This window comes from Salvelinus fontinalis, chromosome 27 (assembly GCF_029448725.1).
Source record: "Salvelinus fontinalis isolate EN_2023a chromosome 27, ASM2944872v1, whole genome shotgun sequence".
NCBI classification, from domain to species: domain Eukaryota; kingdom Metazoa; phylum Chordata; class Actinopteri; order Salmoniformes; family Salmonidae; genus Salvelinus; species Salvelinus fontinalis.
The window spans coordinates 44,340,408-44,364,011 of NC_074691.1; the positions used below are offsets into that span (position 1 = coordinate 44,340,408).

The 23,604-nt window shown below is 44.9% G+C and overlaps 1 protein-coding gene across 1 annotated transcript in view; it reads left to right on the top strand.

The window, feature by feature from the left end:
- The first annotated feature begins 2,101 nt into the window (after nt 1–2,101).
- Nucleotides 2,102–23,604, top strand: part of LOC129825692 (T-box transcription factor TBX18-like) — a 57,455-nt gene continuing 35,952 nt past the window's right edge. The window contains exons 1-8 of the mRNA XM_055885877.1: nt 2,102–2,113; nt 2,778–2,817; nt 3,096–3,270; nt 3,915–4,016; nt 4,521–4,692; nt 8,130–8,297; nt 10,342–10,406; nt 20,311–20,402. Coding sequence (XP_055741852.1) covers nt 2,102–2,113; nt 2,778–2,817; nt 3,096–3,270; nt 3,915–4,016; nt 4,521–4,692; nt 8,130–8,297; nt 10,342–10,406; nt 20,311–20,402 — 826 coding nt within the window. The remainder of the gene's footprint in view (nt 2,114–2,777; nt 2,818–3,095; nt 3,271–3,914; nt 4,017–4,520; nt 4,693–8,129; nt 8,298–10,341; nt 10,407–20,310; nt 20,403–23,604) is intronic.

The following is a 23,604-nucleotide window of genomic DNA, read 5'->3' on the forward strand; positions in this document are numbered from 1 at the left end:
TAACTGTTTCTACATTTTGTAACGTTACAGCCTTATTCTAAAATGGATTAAACCAAAAACATGTATCTCATTAATTAATCTACACAAAATATCGCACAATGACAAAGTGAAAACAGGCTTTTAGAAAATGTTGCTAATTTATAAAAAAAATGTAAAAAACAGAAATACCTTATTTAGTATTCAGACCTTTTGCTATGAAACTCTAAATTGAGCTCAGGCACATCTTGTTTCCACTGATCATTCTTGATGTTTCTACAACTTGATTGGAGTCCACCTGTGGAAAATTCAACTGATTGGACATGATTTGGAAAGGCACACACCTGTCTATATAAGGTCCCACAGTTGACAGTGCATGTCAGAGCAAAAACGAAGCCATGAGATGGAAGGAATTGTCCGTAGAGGTCCGAGACAGGATTGTGTCGAGGCACACATCTGGGGAAGGGTACCAAAACATTTATACAGCATTGAAGGTCCCCAAGAACACAGTGGCCTCCATCATTCTTAAACTTTGGAACCACCAAGACTCTTACTAGAGCTGGTCGCCCGGCCAAACTGAGCAATCGGAGGAGAAGGGCCTTGAACCTGATGGTCACTCTGACAGAGCTCCAGAGTTCCTCTGTGGAGATGGGAGAACCTTCCAGAAGGACAACCATCTCTGCAGCAGTCCACCAATCAGGCCTTTATGGTAGAGTGGCCAGACGGAAGCCACTCCTCAGTACAAGGCACATGACAGCCTGCTTGGAGTTTGCCAAAAGGCACCTAAAGACTCACAGAACATGAAAAACAAGATTCTCTGGTCTGATGAATCCAAGATTGAACTCTTTGTCCTGAATGCCAAGCGTCATGTCTGGAGGAAACCTGGCACCATCCCTACGGTGAAGCATGGTGGTGGCAGCATCATGCTGTCTGAATATTTTTCAGCGGCAGGGACTGGGAGACTAGTCAGGATCGAGGGAAAGATTAACAAAGCAAAGTAAAGAGAGATCCTTAATGAAAACCTGCTCCAGAGTGCTCAGGACCTCAGACAACGCAGGAGTGGCTTCGGGACAAGTCTCTGAATGTCCTTGAGTGGCCCAACCAGACCCAGGACATGAACCCGATCGAACATCTCTGGAGAGACTTGAAAATAGCCGTGCAGCGACGCTCCCCATCCAACCTGACAGAGCTTGAGAGGATCTGCAGAGAAGAATGGGAGAAACTCCCCAAGTACAGGTGTGCCAAACTTGTAGCATCATACATAAAAAGACTCAAAGCTGTAATCACTGCCAAAGGTGCTTCAACAAAGTAAAGGGTCTGAATACTTATGTAAATGTGATATTTCAGTTTTGTATTTTTAATCTATTTGCAAACATTTCTTAAAACCTGTTTTTGCTTCGTCATTATGGGGTATTGTGTGTAGATTGAGGAGGGGAAAAAAACTATTTAATCATTTTAGAATAAAACTGTAACGTAACAAAATGTGGAACAATTCAAGGGGTCTGAATACTTCCTGAATGGACTGTAGATTTATTATTAGTATGTCTTGTTGACCTGTATTTATATATCGATGGTTGTTGTTGAATGTGGCTGTTATATTGCTGTAATTGAATCCATCATCTCCTGTCTGATAATAATAAGATGTGGTTGTTATATAGCTGTAACTGAATCCATCTCGCTGTCTGATAATAATAAGCTCAGAGGTTTTCTGAAACGAATTCTTGACTATATTTAAATTAAGGCCGGCATGAATTAAATAAAGTATTGTAATGACCCGGCTGGGTCATAAAGAGAAAAGAGACGGACTCTAGGTGTGCAGGTCAGAACACAGGTTTATTCCTAAACTGGGCCGGCATGAATTAAATAAAGTACGTATTAAATAAAATACTAATCTTCAACATCCAAGTGCACAGATACAACAATAACAATAACAATAGCCTAATAACAACAACAATACAAAGGCTAACTAAACACTTAAACAGGCCTACAATTAGATATTTACAAAAGATAAAAATGTAGCAAAGGGTTTTATTGAACCTTATAGGCCTGGTTCAGAAACTCACAGCTTCTGAAACATTAGCCTAAATAAATCACATTTTTACATCTGTAAAATAATGATTCAAACATGAATGATGTGGTGATTACCGCTCTACTGTAGAGATGTGATATAATATCCGGTTATTGGTCTGGTAAATAGAAACAGCGGAGGCTTTATGAGTCGCGTTACAATCATAAACATTCCAATTAGCGCGCGACCATTCCGGCAGGAAAATGGCCCTGAACGGAGCCGTTATATGAACGGGGTTTACACATGCATTAAAAATACAGAAACACAACAAACTGTTCAATTGTAAAATAATTGTAAAAAATATCATCATCCTGGTTATATGTCTGAAAGAGAGGTTTTACACCAGTATCGAGAGTTGGTTTTTATTGGTGATAATTTGGGCATCACGGTGATACAGTGAAGCCAAAATGATCGTCAATTAATAAATGGGACTGTAACGCTAATAACATGACACTGACTAGAATTGTTTAAGCCTGTATAATATAGAGTTGTTTAAGCCTGTATAATATAGAGGTGTTTAAGCCTGTATAATATAGAGTTGTTTAAGCCTGTATAATATAGAGTTGTTTAAGCCTGTATAATATAGAGTTGTTTAAGCCTGTATAATATAGAGTTGTTTAAGCCTGTATAATATAGAGTTGTTTAAGCCTGTATAATATAGAGTTGTTTAAGCCTGTATAATATAGAGGTGTTCATTCCTGTCCTATTGTGGCCTGAACACCTATTCTGACAGCAACACAAACTGCTCTGGTCTGAGGAGCTGAACGGACACGGTCCGTTTGGTGATTAACTGTTTTAGAAAGCCATGATTATTATAACTGATGGGGAAATGACACACACACACACACACACACACACACACACACACACACACACACACACACACACACACACACACACACACACACACACACACACACACACACGCACACACACACACACACACACACACACACACTAACTGTACTTTAGGCCTATAGTCACTAGACTATTAGTAGCCTATTGTACCAGTAGTACTATTACATTAAAACATAAAACTGTCTTTCCGTAGCGGAGAGTTTTGACGTGGTGTTGGAAAGCCCGCGCCCCGACGCCCATGCCCAGCACACGCCGCCGGTAACAGTAACGGTTCCCGGAGAGGAGATGCGCGTGGACTTGCAGGGCTCCGACCTGTGGAAACGGTTTCACGAGATTGGTACGGAGATGATCATCACGAAGGCCGGCAGGTGGGAGAAAACACATTATTAACGTTATCGCACACATCACATTACGTTACGTTACATCACATTGGCAGATGAAATAAAGAAATAAATAAGAGAATCGAACAAATAACAAGTCTTCGTCTTGAAGTTGAAAGGACGCTGAAAGATGTGTTAGATAAACGTTCTGCTGTGATAGAATTCGGTTAATGTATAATTATATAAATATAATGTTATTTTTTATTCATCGGACTGATTAATTACAAGAAGCTCAAAGTTAAAGACGGAAATACCGTAAACATTATTTTGTAGCAGTGTTGTAAAAAAAAATTAAAAAATGTGGAGCTTCGACTAATAATAATAATAATATTAATAACAATGTTTTAAATTATTTTCTATTCTAATATTATTTAAAGCATCATTTAGAAACTCCTGTCGTAGCCTATCGGTCATGTATGACGTTCATATTCTGACAGGCTCCGTCTCAGAATCATATTTTAGGCCAATGAGCGGATCTATCAATATGTGAGAAATGTGTAGCACTATTTCATGTGAAATCCTGACGTCAGCAATTGTAAATATGACTAACTGACTATGATGCAAACAGATATGAGGCATCTATGTAACTCTACTTCATGTCGGACATTGACTTCTCTGTTTTCCCGGTGCAGGCGGATGTTCCCCGCTATGCGTGTGAAGATCTCGGGACTGGACCCCCACCGGCAGTACTACATCGCCATGGATATCATCCCCGTGGACAACAAAAGATACAGGTGAGGATTTATACAAAATCATTTACTAATCATTTATTATAGTATATATCAATTCTATAGGCCCACCGCGCTACATGCTATTTCTGTTGTTTTGGTAAAAGTTGAAATAGGCTGTATGGACTAACAGTGGTAGGGGTGGTTAAGAAAGGAGACATTCCCATAGTTCGCTGTAACACATGGACCAAAAAAGTGTACTGTATTGTAGGTATAGTATATGGAGGTAATATTTAATAATATAGCAGAAACCCGCGAGGTTTAAGGTTTTGGTCAAATCGTTTTCTTCGGAGGCCAGAGGCTGGAGCAGGACAAATGGTGTTGGTCTGTCTGTTGATCAGTCAGAGATCCCCGTGCCGTTTGGGAAGATACACTCCTTTTGCACAGCTAACCTCCTAACCTCTCAGGACTGAAGGTCAACCAACAAATGTTACAAAAACAGAAACAAAAACCCCCGTTTTGAAGTTATTCTCTCTCTCTCTCTCTCTCTCTCTCTGTGTGTGTGTGCAGGTACGTGTACCACAGCTCCAAGTGGATGGTGGCGGGAAACGCGGATTCCCCGGTTCCACCACGTGTGTACATTCACCCGGACTCGCCGGCTTCTGGTGAGACGTGGATGCGTCAGGTGATCAGCTTCGACAAACTCAAACTGACCAATAATGAGCTGGATGACCAGGGGCATGTAGGTTACCTAGACAACACTACCTACTGTATATATATTATAAATACTGAATACTGTGTATCTTATGTCACCAACACTAAACATTATTATCCCTGTATTATAGATTGATGGATAGATAGATTTTAGTTCATTGATTGATTGATTGGTTGATGAGCCTATATTATTTTTTATTCTACTGTGAAATACAGTGTTCTTTAAACCTGTAAATTAAGTAAAATAAAGTGTGTTTAAACCAGAGAAACTTGAGAGGATTTCAATGAAATAAGAAATAAGAAATTCTTCTTGAAATGTAATATTTTATCATATGTTTATTATTAATCGTGTTAACTGTATAATATATGTTGTGATTGATCAAAGGACAGGGGGCAGTGGTCTCTAGTAAATATTCTGAGTGAAGGGATGCTGCTTATTGGCCACCCCTCATAGCCTGGTTCCTCTCTAGGTTTCTTCCTAGGTTCTGGCCTTTCTAGGGAGTTTTTCCTAGCCACCGTGCTTCTACACCTGCATTGCTTGCTGTTTGGGGTTTTAGGCTGGGTTTCTGTACAGCACTTTGAGATATCAGCTGATGTAAGAAGGGATTTATAAATACATTTGATTTAATTTGATTTATTATTTTATTATATTATTATATTATATTATACTATTATACAACCCAGATATTATCAGGGGGAAAAAATAGATGATATTTTCCCCAGAAGTTTCATCCTCCAGTTAGTATGATGTGTATGGTATGTATTCATTAGTGGATGTCCATCCTCCATTTCGTATGATATGATACAATTACAATTCGTATAATACGTTACAAATTGCAATTTGTACATATGTTACGAATTTTCTAAACGTATGATATGTTACCAATTCCAATTTGTTGTAGTAACGTTAGCTAAGTGGCTAACGCTAACGTTAGCTAGGTGGCTAACATTAACTAGGCTAGGTGGCTAACGCTAACGTTAGCTAAGTGGCTAACATTAACTAGGCTAGGAGTTAGGGATAGGAGTTATGTTAAGGGTTAGGGGAGGGGTTAGCTAACATGCTAAGTAGTTTCAAAGAAGCTAATTAGATAAAATTGTCCTTTGGGTTTCTAGACATTGGCTTTAAATACCCACCCATCCGCCCCACCCATCCGCCCCACCCATCCACCCCGACCAACCACCCCACCCATCCACCCCACCCATCCACCCCACCCATCCACCCCGACCAACCACCCCACCCATCCACCCCACCCATCCACCCCGACCAACCACCCCACTCATCCACCCCACTCATCCACCCCACCCATCCACCCCGACCAACCACCCCACCCAACCGCCCCACCCATCCACCCCGACCAACCACCCCACCCATCCACCCCACCGCCCCACCCATCCACCCACCCATCCACCCCGACCAACCACCCTACTCATCCACCCCACCGCCCCACCCATCCACCCACCCATCCACCCCGACCAACCACCCTACTCATCCACCCAACCATCCGCCCTACTCATCCACCAACCCATCCACCCACCCATCCACGCCGACCAACCACCCTACTCATCCACCCACCCATCCACCAACCCATCCACCCACCCATCCACCCCGACCAACCACCCTACTCATCCACCAACCCATCCACCCACCCATCCACCCCACCGCACCACCCATCCACCCCACCGCCCCACCCATCCACCCCACCCATCCACCCACCCATCCACCCCGACCAACCACCCTACTCATCCACCCACCCATCCACCAACCCATCCACCCACCCATCCACCCCGACCAACCACCCTACTCATCCACCAACCCATCCACCCACCCATCCACCCCACCGCACCACCCATCCACCCCACCGCCCCACCCATCCACCCCACCCATCCACCCACCCATCCACCCCGACCAACCACCCTACTCATCCACCCACCCACCCACCCACCCATCCACCCACCCATCCACCCCACCCAACCACCCCACCCACCCACCCACCCATCCACCCCACCCACCCATCCACCCACCCATCCGCCCTACTCATCCACCAACCCATCCACCCCACCCAACCGCCCCACCCATCCACCCACCTATCCACCCATCCACCCCACCCAACCGCCCCATCCAACCGCCCCACCCATCCACCCCACTCAACCGCCCTACTTATCCACCCACCCATCCACCCACCCATCCACCCACCCATCCGCCCTACTCATCCACCCACCCATCCACCCTACTCATCCACCCACCCATCCGCCCTACTCATCCACCCACCCATCCACCCCACCCATCCACCCACCCATCCACCCACCCATCCGCCCTACTCATCCACCCACCCATCCACCCTACTCATCCACCCCACCCATCCACCCACCCATCCACCCTACTCATCCACCCCACCCATCCACCCACCCATCCACCCTACTCATCCACCCACCCATCCGCCCTACTCATCCACCCACCCATCCACCCTACTCATCCACCCCACCCATCCACCCACCCATCCACCCTACTCATCCACCCCACCCATCCACCCCACCCATCCACCCACCCATCCACCCACCCATCCACCCTACTCATCCACCCTACTCATCCACCCCACCCATCCACCCACCCATCCACCCTACTCATCCACCCACCCATCCGCCCTACTCATCCACCCACCCATCCACCCTACTCATCCACCCCACCCATCCACCCACCCATCCACCCTACTCATCCACCCCACCCATCCACCCACCCATCCACCCTACTCATCCACCCCACCCATCCACCCACCCATCCACCCTACTCATCCACCCACCCATCCACCCTACTCATCCACCCCACCCATCCACCCACCCATCCACCCCACCCATCCACCCACCCATCCACCCTACTCATCCACCCCACCCATCCACCCACCCATCCACCCTACTCATCCACCCCACCCATCCACCCACCCATCCACCCTACTCATCCACCCACCCATCCACCCTACTCATCCACCCCACCCATCCACCCACCCATCCACCCTACTTTCATTTTTGCCTTAAGTAACCTTCTGTCTCATGCAAACGTAACATATCATACTAATTTGAGTGTGCCGGATTTACATTTATTATGTGACGTCTAGTCTATGAGACCAGGCTGGAAGATTAGTTTAGTTTAATTTTAATATTTTCAGAATCATTGTTAGATGTTAATCAGACTGGACAAAATGTTTTTGGCCGTTCAAAGACAACTGTGTTGTGTGTGTTGTGTGTGTGTGTGTGTGTGTGTGTGTGTGTGTGTGTGTGTGTGTGTGTGTGTGTGTGTGTGTGTGTGTGTGTGTGTGTGTGTGTGTGTGCACATGCATGAGGGTGTGTAAGTATGCATGTGTGCAATACGGCATGGGAGTATAGCAGGTAATTCCATTGGTGTGTAATTGTGTGCGCCCGCATGTGTAATTCTGCTGCAGTCTAATTGTGCCCCGGGCTGTGTGTGTTCAGATCATTCTCCACTCCATGCATAAGTACCAGCCGCGTGTGCATGTGATTCAGAAGGAGCGTGGCGAGGAGCTGTCTCCTGTTAGAGCCGTTCCCCAGGGAGACGGCACCAGAACACTCAGCTTCCCAGAGACCGCCTTCACCACTGTCACCGCATACCAGAACCAACAGGTAACATTCATATAACGTTTAAACAACATTCACACAACCGTATCAGGACCTACAGACAACCATACATACACTAACCACTATAACACGTCCCTGGCTACTAGAACCAACAGCAAACCTTTCCATATAACCCATAGAACATTCACACAACGTTTACACAACATTCACACAACCAAACCAGAACCATCAGGTAACATCCACACAACGTTTACACAACATTCACAAAACATTCAAACAACATTCAGAAAATATAAACAAACGTTTTCTCACCATCCAGCTCAGAATTCAGTAAAGGCAGGAGAGCTCTGACTGTAGAGAGTATTAGAGTTAAAGGGTAGGTATCTACTGGTCTCTACTATTCTCTACTGATCTCTAATGGTATCTACTGGTCTCTACTGATCTCTAATGGTATCTGCTGGTCTCTACTGAACTCTACTGGTCTCTACTATCATCTAATGGTATCTACTGGTCTCTACTGATCTCTACTGGTCTCTACTATTCTCTACTGATCTCTAATGGTATCTACTGGTCTCTACTGATCTCTACTGGTCTCTACTATTCTCGACTGATCTCTAATGATATCTACTGGTCTCTACTGATCTCTACTGGTCTCTACTATTCTCTAATGGTATCTAATGGTCTCTACTGATCTCTAATGGTCTCTACTATTCTCTACTGATCTCTAATGGTATCTACTGGTCTCTACTGATCTCTAATGGTATCTACTGGTCTCTACTGATCTCTACTGGTATCTACTGCTCTCAACTGATCTGTAACGGTATCAACTGGTCTCTACTATTCTCTACTGAACTCTAATGGTATCTACTGGTCTCTACTGATCTCTAAATGTATCTGATGGTCTCTACTATTCTCTACTGATCTCTAATGGTATCTACTGGTCTCTACTGATATCTAACGGTATCAGCTGATCTCTACTATTCTCTACTGAACTCTAATGGTATAAACTGGTCTCTACTATTCTCTAATGGTATCTACTGGTCTCTACTATTCTCTACTGATCTCTAATGGTATCTACTGGTCTCTACTATTCTCTACTGATCTCTAATGGTATCTACTGGTCTCTACTGAACTCTAGTGGTATAAACTGGTCTCTACTATTCTCTACTGATCTCTAATGGTATCTACTTGTCTCTACTATTCTCTACTGATCCCTAATTGTATTGACTGGTCTCTACTGATATCTAATGGTATCAACTGGTCTCTACTATTATCTACTGGTCTCTACTATTCTCTACGGAGGTGTAATGGTATCTACTGGTCTCTACTGATATCTAATGGTAGCGACTGGTCTCTGATGTTCTCTACTGATATCTAATGGTATCTGCTGGTCTCTCCTATTTTCTACTGATCTCTAAATGTATCTGCTGGTCTCTACTATCCTCTGCTGATCTATAATGGTATTTACTGAACTCTAATAGTATATACTGGTCTCTACTGTTCTCTACTGATCTCTACTGGTCTCTACTGATCTCTAATGGTATCTACTTGTCTCTACTATTCTCTACTGATCTCTAATAGTATCTACTGGTCTCTACTGATCTCTAACGGTATCTACTGCTCTCAACTGATCTCAACTGATATCTACTGGTCTCTACGGATCTGTAATGGTGTCTACTGGTGGTTCTGTTTTACCGAATGACGTTTAATGTTTGAGTAGAGTGGCGACCCCAATAAAACTGGACACGGGTCAAACACATACACAAATACACACACACACACACACACACACACACACACACACACACACACACACACACACACACACACACACACACACACACACACACACACACACACACACACACACCCACCCACCCACCCACCCACCCACCCACCCACCCACACACACACACATCATCTATATAATAACACCAATAACATCAGTTGTTTACATCAAATCGACCAGGAGATGTAAAGATCAATCCCCAAAACTATCCTTTATGGAAATTCACTTTTATTCATAAAAACCTGATGGTTGAGAAAATCTGCCGGTATGTTGTCATGGTTATTGCGGTGTTGTGTCCAGATCACCAAGCTGAAGATTGACAGGAACCCATTTGCCAAAGGCTTCAGAGACTCCGGAAGAAACCGGTGAGTTGCACTGGGCTGTGTGTGTGTGTGTATGTGTGTATTTGTATTTATTATGGATCCCCGTTAGTTCCTGCCAAGGCAGCAGCTACTATTCCTGGGGTTTATTATGGATCCCCATGAGTTCCTGCCAAGGCAGCAGCTACTCTTCCTGGGGTTTATTATGGATCCCCATTAGTTCCTGCCAAGGCAGCAGCTACTCTTCCTGGGGTTTATTATGGCTCCCCGTTAGTTCCTGCCCAGGCAGCAGCTACTTTTCCTGGGGTTTATTATGGATCCCGGTTAGTTCCTGCCAAGGCAGCAGCTACTCTTCCTGGGGTTTATTATGGATCCCCATTGGTTCCTGCCAAGGCAGCAGCTACTCTTCCTGGGGTTTATTATGGATCCCATTAGTTCCTGCCCAGGCAGCAGCTACTCTTCCTGGGGTTTATTATGGATCCCCATTAGTTCCTGCCAAGGCAGCAGCTACTCTTCCTGGGGTTTATTATGGATCCCCATTAGTTCCTGCCAAGACAGCAGCTACTCTTCCTGGGGTTTATTATGGATCCCCATTAGTTCTTGCCAAAGCAGCAGCTACTCTTCCTGGGGTTTATTATGGATCCCCATTAGTTCCTGCCAAGGCAGCAGCTACTCTTCCTGGGGTTTATTATGGATCCCCATTAGTTCCTTCCAAGACAGCAGCTGCTCTTCCTGGGGTTTATTATGTATCCCCATTAGTTCCTGCCAAGGCAGCAGCTACTCTTCCTGGGGTTTATTATGGATCCCCATTAGTTCCTGTCAAGGCAGCAGCTACTCTTCCTGGGGTTTATTATGGATCCGCGTTAGTTCCTGCCAAAGCAGCAGCTACTCTTGCTGGGGTTTATTATGGATCCCCATTAGTTCCTGCCAAGGCAGCAGCTACTCTTCCTGGGGTTTATTATGGATCCCCATTAGTTCCTGCCAAGGCAGCTGCTACTCTTCCTGGGGTTTATTATGGGGTCCCCATTAGTTCCTGCCAAGGCAGCAGCTACTCTTCCTGGGGTCCAGCAAAATTAAGGCAGTTATATACAATTTAAAGCATTGCATGATATTTCACAACACATTGTGTGTGCCCTCAAGCCACTACTCTACAACACAATATCTATTTATACTTGTGTATATTATCTGTGCCTGCTTGTGTCTCTTCACAGTCCCCACTTTTCCATAACGTGTATTTTTTACTAAGGTGTATGTATATGACAGTGTGTGTGCATCATTAATATATTCAGTGTATTTACAGTACCACTCAAAAGTTTGGACACATCTACTCATTCAAGGGTTTTTCTTTATTTTTACTATTTTCTACATTGTAGAATAATAGTGAAGACATCAAAACTATGAAATAACACATATGGAATCATGTAGTAACCACAAAAGTGATAAACAAATCAAAATGTATTTTAGATTTTAGATTCTTGAAAGTAGCCACCCTTTGCCTCCTTAATGACAGCTTAATGCAGTTTTCACCAGTGTGTGGTACAGTTTTCACCAGTGTGTGGTGCAGTTTTCACCAGTGTGTGGTGCAGTTTTCACCAGTATGTGGTGCAGTTTTCACCAGTGTGTGGTGCAGTTTTCACCAGTATGTGGTACAGTTTTCACCAGTATGTGGTACAGTTTTCACCAGTATGTGGTGCAGTTTTCACCAGTATGTGGTGCAGTTTTCACCAGTATGTGGTGCAGTTTTCACCAGTATGTGGTGCAGTTTTCACCAGTGTGTGGTGCAGTTTTCACCAGTATGTGGTACAGTTTTCACCAGTATGTGGTGCAGTTTTCACCAGTATGTGGTGCAGTTTTCACCAGTATGTGGTGCAGTTTTCACCAGTATGTGGTGCAGTTTTCACCAGTATGTGGTGCAGTTTTCACCAGTATGTGGTGCAGTTTTCACCAGTATGTGGTGCAGTTTTCACCAGTATGTGGTGCAGTTTTCACCAGTGTGTGGTGCAGTTTTCACCAGTATGTGGTACAGTTTTCACCAGTGTGTGGTGCAGTTTTCACCAGTGTGTGGTGCAGTTTTCACCAGTATGTGGTGCAGTTTTCACCAGTGTGTGGTGCAGTTTTCACCAGTGTGTGGTGCAGTTTTCACCAGTGTGTGGTGCAGTTTTCACCAGTGTGTGGTGCAGTTTTCACCAGTATGTGGTGCAGTTTTCACCAGTATGTGGTGCAGTTTTCACCAGTATGTGGTGCAGTTTTCACCAGTATGTGGTACATTGTCACAACTCTTAACAGATCATCAAAAAGCACACAAAACTGCTCTCAGTTGATCACTTAAATGTTTGGTAAAACCTATAGATTTGACATGGAAACTGATTTGTCTACTGCAGATGTGGAAAACTATATAATGAAAATGTATGTCTGTAAAGTAGAAACATTAAAGTACGATATGTCCTACTATGATGATGATGACTTTTGTGATTTTACTTCACAATAACAATAATGGTCGCGTACCCAGAATAGCAGATGTTACAACAGGTGCAGAAAAATGCTTGTCTTCTAGCTCCTTCAGTACAGTAATACAATATCACTATGCAAATAATCCACAAAGTCCAAAACAGGAAAGAAATGCATTCCCTTTACAGTAAAGACGTGTCCAGAATGTAGTTGCCTTTTTGATTGGGGTGGGGGGGGGTACTGTATACTGTATAGTACTGTAATACCGTATAGTACTGTAATACTGTAATATTGTGCATACTGAAAGTATTCAAACCTCTTGACTTTTTCCACATTTGTGACCGACCGCCTTGATTCGGTCTTATGTAGCAACATTTTTGTGTGTTCTTTACATTGGATAAAAGTAGAGACACAGAGACACAGAGCTACAAAATGCTATGTCATACACTACAGTTGAGGAACAATGGGAAAATAATTCTGCTATGAAAGTTGACAAACTTGTAACCTCACTTTTTAGTAAATGGCCCCTGAATGTTTTGGTACACCTACTGAGAGTTCTTCTTTGTGTACACCCATTCAGCCTCATCCACACCCTCTTAAGCCTTAGCCCCACCCTTATCTTTAAGGATTCTCATGTGAGGTCACCTCTTTAAGGATTCTCATGTGAGGTCCTTTCTTTAAGGATTCTCATGTGAGGTCATTTCTACCTCTAACACCTGCCAAACCCGGATCCGGGATCCCCCCCATCAAAAAAGCTGACTAGCATAGCCTAGCCTAAAGCCACAGGGATATCATATAATAAAATGTTCATGAAATCACAAGTCCAAGACACCAAATGAAAGATACAGATCTTGTGAATAAAGCCATCATTTCTGATTTTTAAAATGTTTTACAGGGAAGACAAAATATGTAAATCTATTAGCTAACCACGTTAGCAAAAGACACCCTTTTTTTTTACTCCACCATTTTCTTACTGCATCAGTAGCTATCACAAATTCGGCCAAATAAAGACATAAATAGCCACTAACCAAGAAACAACCTCATCAGATGACAGTCTGATAACATATTTATTGTATAGCATATGTTTTGTTAGAAAAATGTGCATATTTCAGGTATAAATCATAGTTCACCATTGCAGCCACCATCACAAATTGACTAGAATAACTAGAGAGAGCAACGTGTATTACCTAATTACTCATCATAAAACATTTCTTAAAAATACACAGCGTACAGCAATTGAAAGACACAGATCTTGTGAATCCAGACAATATTTCAGATGTTATAAGTGTTTTACAGCGAAAACACAATATAACGTTATATTAGCTTAGCACAGTAGCAAACCAAACAACAGCATTGATTCCAGCCAAACATAGCGATAACGTATTCACCACCAAAATAATAATTTTTTCACTAACCTTCTCAGAATTCTTCAGATGACAGTCCTGTAAAATCAAATTACACAATGCATATAGAGTTTGTTCGAAAATGTCCATATTTAGCGGCACAAATCGTTCTTATACAATGAGAAAAGTTGCCAAGCTCCCCAGAAAATTTTGGGCGCCATCTTGGAGAGTCACCTAGTCTAATCAATAAATAATCATAAACTTGACTAAAAAATACAGGGTGGACAGCATATGAAAGACAAACATTTTTAAAATTAACCTTACTGCGCAATACTGGGTGCAATACAGGGTGCGATAACGCAAGGCTACATGGAAAATAATGTAGTTTTATGCATTTTACTTTTTCAACAGAACAACGAATTATCAGCATAAATAGTACTTACTAATAGCTGAACTCCCATCAGAATCTTGGGAAAGGTGTCCGTTGGCCAAAAGAATCGTTGCTGGGTTGGAGAATGTTTCCTTCGACGTTGCAATTAGCATGGCATTCGAGAGAGAGATACCCAACTAAATACAACGTCACAAACTGAAATGCCCGAAAATCGCAATATACTGACATAAACTGATATAAATCGGTTTAAAATAACAAGATTATGATGTCTTTAAAGCCTATAACGAATAAAAACAGAGCCGGATATATATAGTTTCTAAAACCAGAGCTTCTAAAAAGACATGCCAAGACCCTCTCTGCGTCAGCGCGAAGTTCCAAAAGGCAGGACACCTCGGTTCCAACCAATTTATCAACTTTCTGAACTGCGTAGAAACTTCATTTCAACTCTCCCTATTCGCTAACAACCAGGGGAAGGCGTATGCAGTGCATCTCAACCAATAGAAGACAGGAAAAGTTAAAGACAGGTCTCAGAGCAGATGAGAAAATTTGCCATTCTCACACAGACATAGGAAAAGTGCTCTAAGTCCAGTTCTCTTTCACTTACAGACATAATTCAAACGGTTTTAGAAACTAGAGAGTGTTTTCTATCCAATAGTAATAATAATATGCATATTGTACGAGCAAGAATTGAGTACGAGGCAGTTTAATTTGGAGACGCATTTGTGCTATGTCGAAATGGCACCCCCCTAGTGGCAAGAAGTTAAGGATTCTCATGTGAGGTCATCTCTTTAAGGATTCTCATGTGAGGTCATCTCTTTAAGGATTCTAATGTGAGGTCATCTCTTTAGGGATTCTAATGTGAGGTCATCTCTTTAGGGATTCTAATGTGAGGTCATGTGCTAAACAGTGAGTGGTATAGTACAGATTGCGCCTAGTTTCTAGTTTCCTAGTTTCTTCACATTTTGCTACATTACAGACTTATTTAAAAATGGATTCCACAAAAATATCCTGGTCAATCTATACACAATATGCCATAATGACTAAGCAAAAACAGTTTTTTAGAAATGATTGCAAATTGATAAAAAAAACAACAACTGAAATATCATATTTACATAAGTATTCAGACCCTTTACTCAGTACTTTATTGATGCACCTTTGGCAGTGATTACAGCCTAGAATCTTCTAGGGTATGACGCTACAAGCTTGGTACACCTGTATTTGGGGAGTTTCTCACATTCTTCTCTGCAGATCCTCTCAAGCTCTGTCAGGTTGGATGGGGAGCGTCGCTGCACAGCTATTTTCAGGTCTCTCCAGAGATGTTAGATCGGGTTCAAGTCCGGGCTCTGGCTGGGTCACTCAAGGACATTCGGAGACTTGACCCGAAGCCCCTCCTGCGTTGTCTTGGCTGTGTGTTTAGGGTCGTTGTCCTGTTGGAAGGTGAACCTTCACCCCAGTCTGAGGTCCTGAGCGCTCTGGAGCAGGTTTTCATCAAGGATCTCTCTGAACTTTGCTCTGTTCATCTTTCCCTTGATCCTGACTAGTCTCCCAGTCCCTGCCGCTGAAAAACATCCCCACAGCATGATGCTGCCACCAACATGCTTCACCGTAGGGATGGTGCCAGGTTTCCTCCAGACGAGACGCTTGGCATTCAGGCCAAAGATTTCAATCTTGGATTCATCAGACCAGAGAATCTTGTTTCTCATGGTCTGAAGGTCTTTAATTGCCTTTTGGCAAACTCCAAGCGGATTGTCATGTGCCTTTAACAAAAATATATATGTCGCCTTTATTTAACCAGGTAGGTCAGTTGAGAACAAGTTCTCATTTACAACTGTGACCTGCCAAGATTAAGCAAAGCAGTGCGACACAAACAACAACACAGAGTTACACATAAACAAACGTACAGTAAATACCACAATAGAAAAATCTATATACAGTGTGTTCTTGGTCATCTCCCTGACCAAGGCCCTTTTCACCCGATTGCTCAGTGTGCAAATGTAGAAGATTAGGGAGGTAAGGCAATAAATAGACCATAGAGGCGAAATAATTACAGTTTTTACTGAGGAGTGGCTTTCGTCTGGCCACTCTACCATAAAGGCCTGATTGGTGGAGTGCTGCAGAGATGGTTGTCCTTCTGGAAAGTTCTCCCATCTCCACAGAGGAACTCTGGAGCTCTGTTAGAGTGACCATCATGTTCAAGGCCCTTTTGCTCAGTTTGGCCGGGCGACCAGCTCTAGTAAGAGTCTTGGTGGTTCCAAACTTCTTCCATTTATGACTGATGGAGGCCACTGTGTTCTTGGAGATCTTCAATGCTGCAGACATTTTTTGCTACCCTTCCCCAGATCTGTGCCTCGACACAATCCTGTCTCGGAGCTCTACGAACAATTCCTTTGAACTCATGTCTTGGTTTTTGTTCTGACATGCACTGTCAACTGTGGGACCTTATATAGACAGGTGTGTGCCTTTCCAAAACATGTCCAATCAATTTAATTTACCACAGGTGGAGTCCAATCAAGTTGTAGAAACATCTCAAGGATGATCAATGGAAACAGGATGCACCTGAACTCAATTATGCACATCTCATAGCAAAGGGTCTGAATACTAAATAAGGTATTTCTGTTTTTTATATTGATAAAAAGGTGAGGTATGGTGGGGGAGTAGCAGGGTGAGGTATAGTGGGGGGGGGTAGAAGGGTGAGGTATAGTGGGGGGGGTAGCAGGGTGAGGTATAGTGGGGGGGGGTAGCAGGGTGAGGTATAGTGGGGGTAGCAGGGTGAGGTATAGTGGGGGGGTAGCAGGGTGAGGTATAGTGGGGGGGTAGCAGGGTGAGGTATAGTGGGGTGGGGGGGTAGCAGGGTGAGGTATAGTGGGAGTAGCAGGGTGAGGTATAGTGGGGGGGTAGCAGGGTGAGGTATAGTGGGGGGGGTAGCAGGGTGAGGTATAGTGGGGGTAGCAGGGTGAGGTATAGTGGGGGGGGTAGCAGGGTGAGGGGGGTAGTGGGGGGGGGGGGGTAGCAGGGTGAGGTATAGTGGGGGTAGCAGGGTGAGGTATAGTGGGGGTAGCAGGGTGAGGTATAGTGGTGGTAGCAGGGTGAGGTATAGTGGGGGTAGCAGGGTGAGGTATAGTGGGGGGGGGGGTAGCAGGGTGAGGTATAGTGGGGGTAGCAGGGTGAGGTATAGTGGGGGGGGTAGCAGGGTGAGGTATAGTGGGGGGGGGTAGCAGGGTGAGGTATAGTGGGGGTAGCAGGGTGAGGTATAGTGGGGGGGGTAGCAGGGTGAGGTATAGTGGGGGGGGGTAGCAGGGTGAGGTATAGTGGGGGTAGCAGGGTGAGGTATAGTGGGGGTAGCAGGGTGAGGTATAGTGGGGGGGGTAGCAGGGTGAGGTATAGTGGGGGGGTAGCAGGGTGAGGTATAGTGGGGGGGTAGCAGGGTGAGGTATAGTGGGGGGGGGTAGCAGGGTGAGGTATAGTGGGGGGGTAGCAGGGTGAGGTATAGTGGGGGTAGCAGAGTGAGGTATAGTGGGGGGGGGGGGTAGCAGGGTGAGGTATAGTGGGGGTAGCAGGGTGAGGTATAGTGGGGGGGTAGCAGGGTGAGGTATAGTGGGGGGGTAGCAGGGTGAGGTATAGTGGGGGGGGGGGGGTAGCAGGGTGAGGTATAGTGGGAGTAGCAGGGTGAGGTATAGTGGGGGGGTAGCAGGGTGAGGTATAGTGGGGGGGTAGCAGGGTGAGGTATAGTGGGGGTAGCAGGGTGAGGTATAGTGGGGGGGTAGCAGGGTGAGGGTGAGGTATAGTGGGGGGGTAGCAGGGTGAGGTATAGTGGGGGGGTAGCAGGGTGAGGTATAGTGGGGGGGTAGCAGGGTGAGGTATAGTGGGGGGGGTAGCAGGGTGAGGTATAGTGGGGGGGTAGCAGGGTGAGGTATAGTGGGGGGGTAGCAGGGTGAGGTATAGTGGGGGTAGCAGGGTGAGGTATAGTGGGGGGGGGGGGGGGTAGCAGGGTGAGGTATAGTGGGGGTAGCAGGGTGAGGTATAGTGGGGGGGTAGCAGGGTGAGGTATAGTGGGGGGGTAGCAGGGTGAGGTATAGTGGGGGGGTAGCAGGGTGAGGTATAGTGGGGGGGTAGCAGGGTGAGGTATAGTGGGGGGGTAGCAGGGTGAGGTATAGTGGGGGGGGTAGCAGGGTGAGGTATAGTGGGGGGGGGGTAGCAGGGTGAGGTATAGTGGGGGGGGTAGCAGGGTGAGGTATAGTGGGGGGGGTAGCAGGGTGAGGTATAGTGGGGGGGTAGCAGGGTGAGGTATAGTATGTGATTCTCATGCGTTATGATTCGTTCATGAAGCCATTTGAATGCAATTCCCTGATTGTACAGCGCTGGCAGTGGCCAATCAAGCGGCGGGGTTTATGTCCCTAGTTACCTCCATAGAGACCAGAGAGGCCCAACCGTGTGTTAAGATGTCAAGTCCACCGCTGCAACGCCTGGTGGGAGGGTCCAGAGAGGGAGGGTGTGTTGGAGTGTAAAAGTGTGTTTGTGTAGATACACTATGTGGCCATAAGTATGTGGACACCCTTTTAAATTAATGGCTTTGGCTTTTTCAGCCACAGCTGTTGGTGACAGGTGTATAAAGTCGACCACATAGCCATGCATTCTCCGTAGACAAACAAAAGCAGGAGAATGGCCTTACTGAAGAGCTCAGTGACTTCCAATGTGGCACCTTCATAGGATGCGACCATTCCAACAAGTCATATTATTGTGAAGTGGAAATGACTAAGAGCAACAACGGCTCAACCGCAAAGTGGTAGACCACACAAGCTCACAGAACGTGACTGCCGAGTGTTGAAGTGAGTAGCTCGTCAACATCGTCTGTCCTCGGTTGCAATTAGTTCCAAACTGCCTCTGGAAGCAACGTCAGCACAATAACGGTTTGTCGGGAGCTTCATAAAATGGGTTTCCATGGCCGAGCAGTCGCACACAAGCCTAAGATCACCATGCGCAATGCCAAGGGTCGGCTGGAGTGGTGTAAAGTTCACTGCCATTGGACTCTGGAGCAGTGGAAACACGTTCTCTGGAGTGATGAATCACGCTTCACCATCTGGCAGTACGACGAACGGTTTTGGCAGATGCCAGGAGAACGCTACTTGCCCGAATGCATAGTGCCAACTGTAAAGTTTGGTGGAGGAGAAATAATGGTCTGGAGCTGTTTTTCATGGTTCAGCCCCTTAGTTACAATAAACAATTAAATTCTAGAAGATTCTGTGCATCAATCTTTGTGGCAACAGTCTGTGGAAGGCCTGATCCTGTTTCAGCAATACAATGCCCTGTGCACAAAGTGAAGTTCATACAGAAATGCTTTGTTGACTGGCTCTGACTGGCTCTGAACTCAACTCCATCGAACACCTTTGGGATTAATTGGAACACCGACTGTAAGCCAGGCCTCATCACCCAACACCAGTGTCCCCGACCTCACTAATACTCTTCTTGCTGAATAACAAACAGCAATGTTCCAACAACTAGTAGAAAGCCTTCCCAGAAGAGTGGCGGCTGTTACAGTAGGGTAGTCCATCTCCATGACTTTGGAATGAGATGTTGGACAATAAGGTGTCCACATACTTTTGGCCATATGGTGAATCTGACTCTATGGATGTGTCTGTGGATAATCTAACTGTGTGTGTGTGTGTGTGTGTGTGTGTGTGTGTGTGTGTGTGTGTGTGTGTGTGTGTGGGTGTGTGTGGTGTGTGTGTGTGTGTGTGTGTGTGAGGGTGTGTGTGTGTGTGTGTTGCAGGATGGGCTTGGAGGCTCTGGCAGAGTCCTATGGGTTCTGGCGTCCTTCCCTCAGAAGCCTGACGTTTGAAGACATCCCTGGAATGAAACAAGGTGACAACGTTTCTGTTAGAAGTAGAAGTTTGTTAAGTTATTGACACAACAACTTTATGAGGTAATGTTAATGTCTATAATGATACTGGTGTCCCTAACCCCCTGTCTGTCTATAATGATACTGGTGTCTCTAACCCCCTGTCTATAATGATACTGGTGTCTCTAACCCCCTGTCTGTCTATAATGATACTGGTGTCTCTAACCCCTGTCTGTCTATAATGATACTGGTGTCTCTAACCCCCTGTCTATAATGATACTGGTGTCTCTAACCCCCTGTCTATAATGATACTGGTGTCTCTAACCCCCTGTCTGTCTATAATGATACTGGTGTCTCTAACCCCCTGTCTGTCTATAATGATACTGGTGTCTCTAACCCCCTGTCTATAATGATACTGGTGTCTCTAACCCCCTGTCTCTCTATAATGATACTGGTGTCTCTAACCCCCTGTCTATAATGATACTGGTGTCTCTAACCCCCTGTCTGTCTATAATGATACTGGTGTCTCTAACCCCCTGTCTATAATGATACTGGTGTCTCTAACCCCCGGTCTATAATGATACTGGTGTCTCTAACCCCCTGTCTATAATGATACTGGTGTCTCTAACCCCCTGTCTGTCTATAATGATACTGGTGTCTCTAACCCCCTGTCTGTCTATAATGATACTGGTGTCTCTAACCCCCTGTCTATAATGATACTGGTGTCTCTACCCCCTGTCTATAATGATACTGGTGTCTCTAACCCCCTGTTTATAATGATACTGGTGTCTCTAACCCCCTGTCTATAATGATACTGGTGTCTCTAACCCCCTGTCTATAATGATACTGGTGTCTCTAACCCACTGTCTGTCTATAATGATACTGGTGTCTCTAACCCCCTGTCTATAATGATACTGGTGTCTCTAACCCCCTGTCTATAATGATACTGGTGTCTCTAACCCCCTGTCTATAATGATACTGGTGTCTCTAACCCCCTGTCTATAATGATACTGGTGTCTCTAACCCCCTGTCTATAATGATACTGGTGTCTCTAACCCCCTGTCTATAATGATACTGGTGTCTCTAACCCCCTGTCTATAATGATACTGGTGTCTCTAACCCACTGTCTGTCTATAATGATACTGGTGTCTCTAACCCCCTGTCTGTCTATAATGATACTGGTGTCTCTAACCCCCTGTCTGTCTATAATGATACTGGTGTCTCTAACCCCCTGTCTATAATGATACTGGTGTCTCTAACCCCCTGTCTATAATGATACTGGTGTCTCTGACCCCCTGTCTATAATGATACTGGTGTCTCTAACCCCCTGTCTGTCTATAATGATACTGGTGTCTCTAACCCCCTGTCTATAATGATACTGGTGTCTCTAGCCCTCTGTCTGTCTATAATGATACTGGTGTCTCTAACCTCCTGTCTGTCTATAATGATACTGGTGTCTCTAACCCCCTGTCTGTCTATAATGATACTGGTGTCTCTAACCCTCTGTCTGTCTATAATGATACTGGTGTCTCTAACCCCCTGTCTGTCTATAATGATACTGGTGTCTCTAACCCCCTGTCTGTCTATAATGATACTGGTGTCTCTAACCCCCTGTCTGTCTATAATGATACTGGTGTCTCTAACCCCCTGTCTCTCTATAATGATACTGTTGTCTCTAACCCCCTGTCTATAATGATACTGGTGTCTCTAACCCTGTCTGTCTATAATGATACTGGTGTCTCTAACCCTGTCTGTCTATAATGATACTGGTGTCTCTAACCCCCTGTCTCTCTATAATGATACTGGTGTCTCTAACCCCCTGTCTGTCTATAATGATACTGGTGTCTCTAACCCTGTCTGTCTATAATGATACTGGTGTCTCTAACCCTGTCTGTCTATAATGATACTGGTGTCTCTAACCCCCTGTCTGTCTATAATGAGACTGGTGTCCCTAACCCTCTGTCTGTCTATAATGATAATGGTGTCTCTAACCCCCTGTCTGTCTATAATGATACTGGTGTCTCTAATCCCCTGTCTGTCTATAATGATACTGGTGTCTCTAACCCCCTGTCTATAATGATACTGGTGTCTCTAACCCCCTGTCTGTCTATAATGATACTGGTGTCTCTAACCCCCTCTCTATAATGATACTGGTGTCTCTAACCCCCTGTCTACAATGATACTGGTGTCTCTAACCCCCTGTCTATAATGATACTGGTGTCTCTAACCCCCTGTCTATAATGATACTGGTGTCTCTAACCCCCTGTCTATAATGATACTGGTGTCTCTAACCCACTGTCTGTCTATAATGATACTGGTGTCTCTAACCCTCTGTCTATAATGATACTGGTGTCTCTAACCCCCTGTCTATAATGATACTGGTGTCTCTAACCCCCTGTCTATAATGATACTGGTGTCTCTAACCCCCTGTCTATAATGATACTGGTGTCTCTAACCCCCTGTCTATAATGATACTGGTGTCTCTAACCCCCTGTCTATAATGATACTGGTGTCTCTAAACCCCTGTCTATAATGATACTGGTGTCTCTAACCCACTGTCTGTCTATAATGATACTGGTGTCTCTAACCCCCTGTCTGTCTATAATGATACTGGTGTCTCTAACCCCCTGTCTGTCTATAATGATACTGGTGTCTCTAACCCCCTGTCTATAATGATACTGGTGTCTCTAACCCCCTGTCTATAATGATACTGGTGTCTCTAACCCACTGTCTGTCTATAATGATACTGGTGTCTCTAACCCTCTGTCTATAATGATACTGGTGTCTCTAACCCCCTGTCTATAATGATACTGGTGTCTCTAACCCCCTGTCTATAATGATACTGGTGTCTCTAACCCCCTGTCTATAATGATACTGGTGTCTCTAACCCCCTGTCTATAATGATACTGGTGTCTCTAACCCCCTGTCTATAATGATACTGGTGTCTCTAAACCCCTGTCTATAATGATACTGGTGTCTCTAACCCACTGTCTGTCTATAATGATACTGGTGTCTCTAACCCCCTGTCTGTCTATAATGATACTGGTGTCTCTAACCCCCTGTCTGTCTATAATGATACTGGTGTCTCTAACCCCCTGTCTATAATGATACTGGTGTCTCTAACCCCCTGTCTATAATGATACTGGTGTCTCTAACCCCCTGTCTATAATGATACTGGTGTCTCTAGCCCCCTGTCTGTCTATAATGATACTGGTGTCTCTAACC